General features: G+C 52.9%; 1 protein-coding gene across 1 annotated transcript in view; it reads right to left on the bottom strand.

Moving 5' to 3' along the window:
• Positions 1–2,226, bottom strand: part of TNFAIP1 (TNF alpha induced protein 1) — a 23,133-nt gene extending 20,907 nt beyond the window's left edge. Inside the window, exons 1-2 of the mRNA XM_019511037.1 lie at positions 2,130–2,226; positions 416–754 (exon numbers count right to left, since the gene is read on the bottom strand). Coding sequence (XP_019366582.1) covers positions 416–629 — 214 coding nt within the window. The 5' untranslated portion in view covers positions 630–754; positions 2,130–2,226. The remainder of the gene's footprint in view (positions 1–415; positions 755–2,129) is intronic.
• Positions 2,227–2,721: the final 495 nt, after the last annotated feature.

The following is a 2,721-nucleotide window of genomic DNA, read 5'->3' on the forward strand; positions in this document are numbered from 1 at the left end:
GTAGATCGTTTTACCTGCAACAAGCAGCACGTCACCAAGAGAAGAAAAATGCAGCTCCTCAAACAACGCAGGTCACAGTTTAATAAAACCTTAAAAAACGATGTCACTTATGTACCCCCTTTGCATACTGTGATTGATGCCTCTATGCAACACTATAAAAGCAACAACCCACATACCATATGTTTAGTCCTGGCAAAAAGGCAGGCAATCCACATACCAGCTGTGCCATGAGCAAACCACAATCCTAGCTATGAAAGGGGAGATTTTTCAAAGCATGGAGGGGTGATATTGAAAACCAATAAGGGTTGGGTGTCCCATGCCCCTTCTTGTCTGTAAGAAGTCTTTCCATAAATTTCTTCCACTAACTGAGCTCCCATCCTTAGACACACGCAGCCCCGCTGTTGGCGCTGCTTACCTTCCTTGTCAGTGAGCACTTCCATCCTGCCACTGAACATGGCCTTCAGCATCGTGTCGTGCCGGGTCAACACCTGGACTGTGGTGTAATACAAGGAGCCCCCGACATTGAGCCGCACATACTTGTTGCCAAGGCTGCCCCCTTTGAAGCTGCAGGCTTTGGACTTGGCTCCTGAAGCCGGACAGATGGTGGTTAAACACGTGTCACCAGACATCTCCTTCTGCAAGTAGATGACAACTCTGCAGCACGTGGGCTTGATGGATTCCGCCGTGATTGGGGAAAAGTCACAGTCCGCTGGGCAGGGTGGGCAAGGCGGTGATTGTCATAATCCACTGGAGCCTTTGACAATGTTAGAAATAAAGGAATGGATTAGATTAGTTGGAACCAACCTTTCTGGCAGGCAGGCCACAAATTAGAACTGCACCCTCCCCAGCTGCTGCTCCAATCCTCTTCTCTTGCCTGGTTTGCTGCTCTGCCTCCTTCCCTCTGCTCCCTGCCCCATTTGCTGTGTTGCTTTCTGCTTCCTGCCCTATATGCTGCCTGTCCCCTCCCTGATCTCTTGCATACCCCACACACAGGCTGCTTGGGCCACTTGTGGCATGTGCGCCGTAGGTTGGCCACCCCTGGATTACATCAACAGGGAAGCTACTTTCCCCAGTGAAAATGTGGGACTCATATATTTTAGCCCTACAAGCTAGTCAGATGGACTGCACGCTAGAGGGAAGAAAGAGTAGGTTCAACAGCTTCTCAAGAGGACACACAGCCTTTCAGCATGAGGTTATAATTCAAACCTTACCCAAATAGGTAATGGCTGAAGACCTGTTACCATCTCGGGTAACTCATCAAAATGATTTTTAGCCAGACATCCATTTCCCCCTTCCTCCCACAGGATAAACTTTTTACATCACAAAAACCTATTGAACTATTTCAGTTAGTTTACTGATAGGATTAAACCAGCACGTGTAGCCCAGGCGCAATAATATCAGTATAAAAGGTAGCTTACACATCAGGAAATAAATGGATTTAAAGGCATTTTACACATCAATTTATAGATCGATATGTTGGGTTACCTTTCTAACAAAGATATCATTATAAAGGTAACTTATATACTAGGGAGAGGGGGAAAAAATCTGCTTTCTAACATAAAAAACTCGCCACTGACTTCCCCCAGGGTTTAACTAATTCACAAAATGAGTTTGGTCCTAAATTTTCTTTCAGACCAGAGAGAACAAAAGGCAACTACAGTTTCAAGCAATGGCTGCTCCCATCTCTGCCCAGCCAATGTCTGCCTTTCCGGTCCTTGCAAAGACGAGCTGGGAGGCAAATCTCTGTTCACCGCGAAATCTTGCGGACTAAACCAATGTGAATGCCGCTTCCTCCGTGCTCCCGGAGGGACCTTGCACCTCACCCAGACCTCGTCTCCTGCAACGGGGGAGCTTCCTGCGCTCGCCTCCGCTGGGTTTCGGTTGGAGTCGACGGGTCTGCATTACCCCCAATTTTTCCCTCCGAGCCCCCCAAAAAGATTCCCCACGGATCATTTGAAACCCACCCCCCGCTCCCCAGCACCTACAACCCTGCAGCGACAGGCGGAGGCACAAACACACGGAGGCCCCGAGCCGGGCCTGGGGGTGAGGTGGGGGGTACACTGACAGACAGACAAGCAGGGCCCACCCCTCCTGCCTCACTTTTGCCGGTCTCCCCCCCAGGCTCGTACCGGTGCAGGCCGCTCAACCGCCGGCTCGACCACCCCGGCCCGGTCAGCGCGTCTCCTCCCGCCCGGACCCGTCCCCGTCCCCGTCCCCGCCTTCTCCTCCCCGCCACTGCGGCGGAGACTACAATTCCTAGCGTGCTCCGCGGGGCGGGGACACTTCCCAACATGCTCCACGGGCATGCACCTCTGCTGTGGATGGGAGTTTCCCGCCCACCCCGGCAGTCGGGAACTGCAACTCCCGGCAGGCTCCGCGGGCAAAGACAGCCATTCCCAGCATGCACCTCACTTGTGGACGGGAGCTCCCAGCAAGCCCCGGCATGCTCCGTGGGCAAAGACAGCCATTCCCAGCATGCACTTCACTCGTGGATGGGCCCCGGTATTCGGGAACTGCAACTCCCGGCAGGCTCCGCGGCACGCAGGAAGGCCCCATGCCGTGGTGGCCGGGCGGAGGACAGCAGCGAGCGGAGCGTGGGAGCGACGCGTCGTTATAAATAATTAAGAAGAGTACTACAATAGAATAAAAAACAATGGAATGATCAAAACAAACGCAGCCCCCGCCATTCTCAGCCTATCCTCTCCCTCCCTCCCCCCCCCC

The sequence above is a fragment of the Gavialis gangeticus genome, unplaced genomic scaffold, assembly GCF_001723915.1.
Source record: "Gavialis gangeticus isolate Ggan-Ray unplaced genomic scaffold, GavGan_comp1, whole genome shotgun sequence".
In the NCBI taxonomy this organism is placed as follows: Eukaryota; Metazoa; Chordata; order Crocodylia; family Gavialidae; genus Gavialis; species Gavialis gangeticus.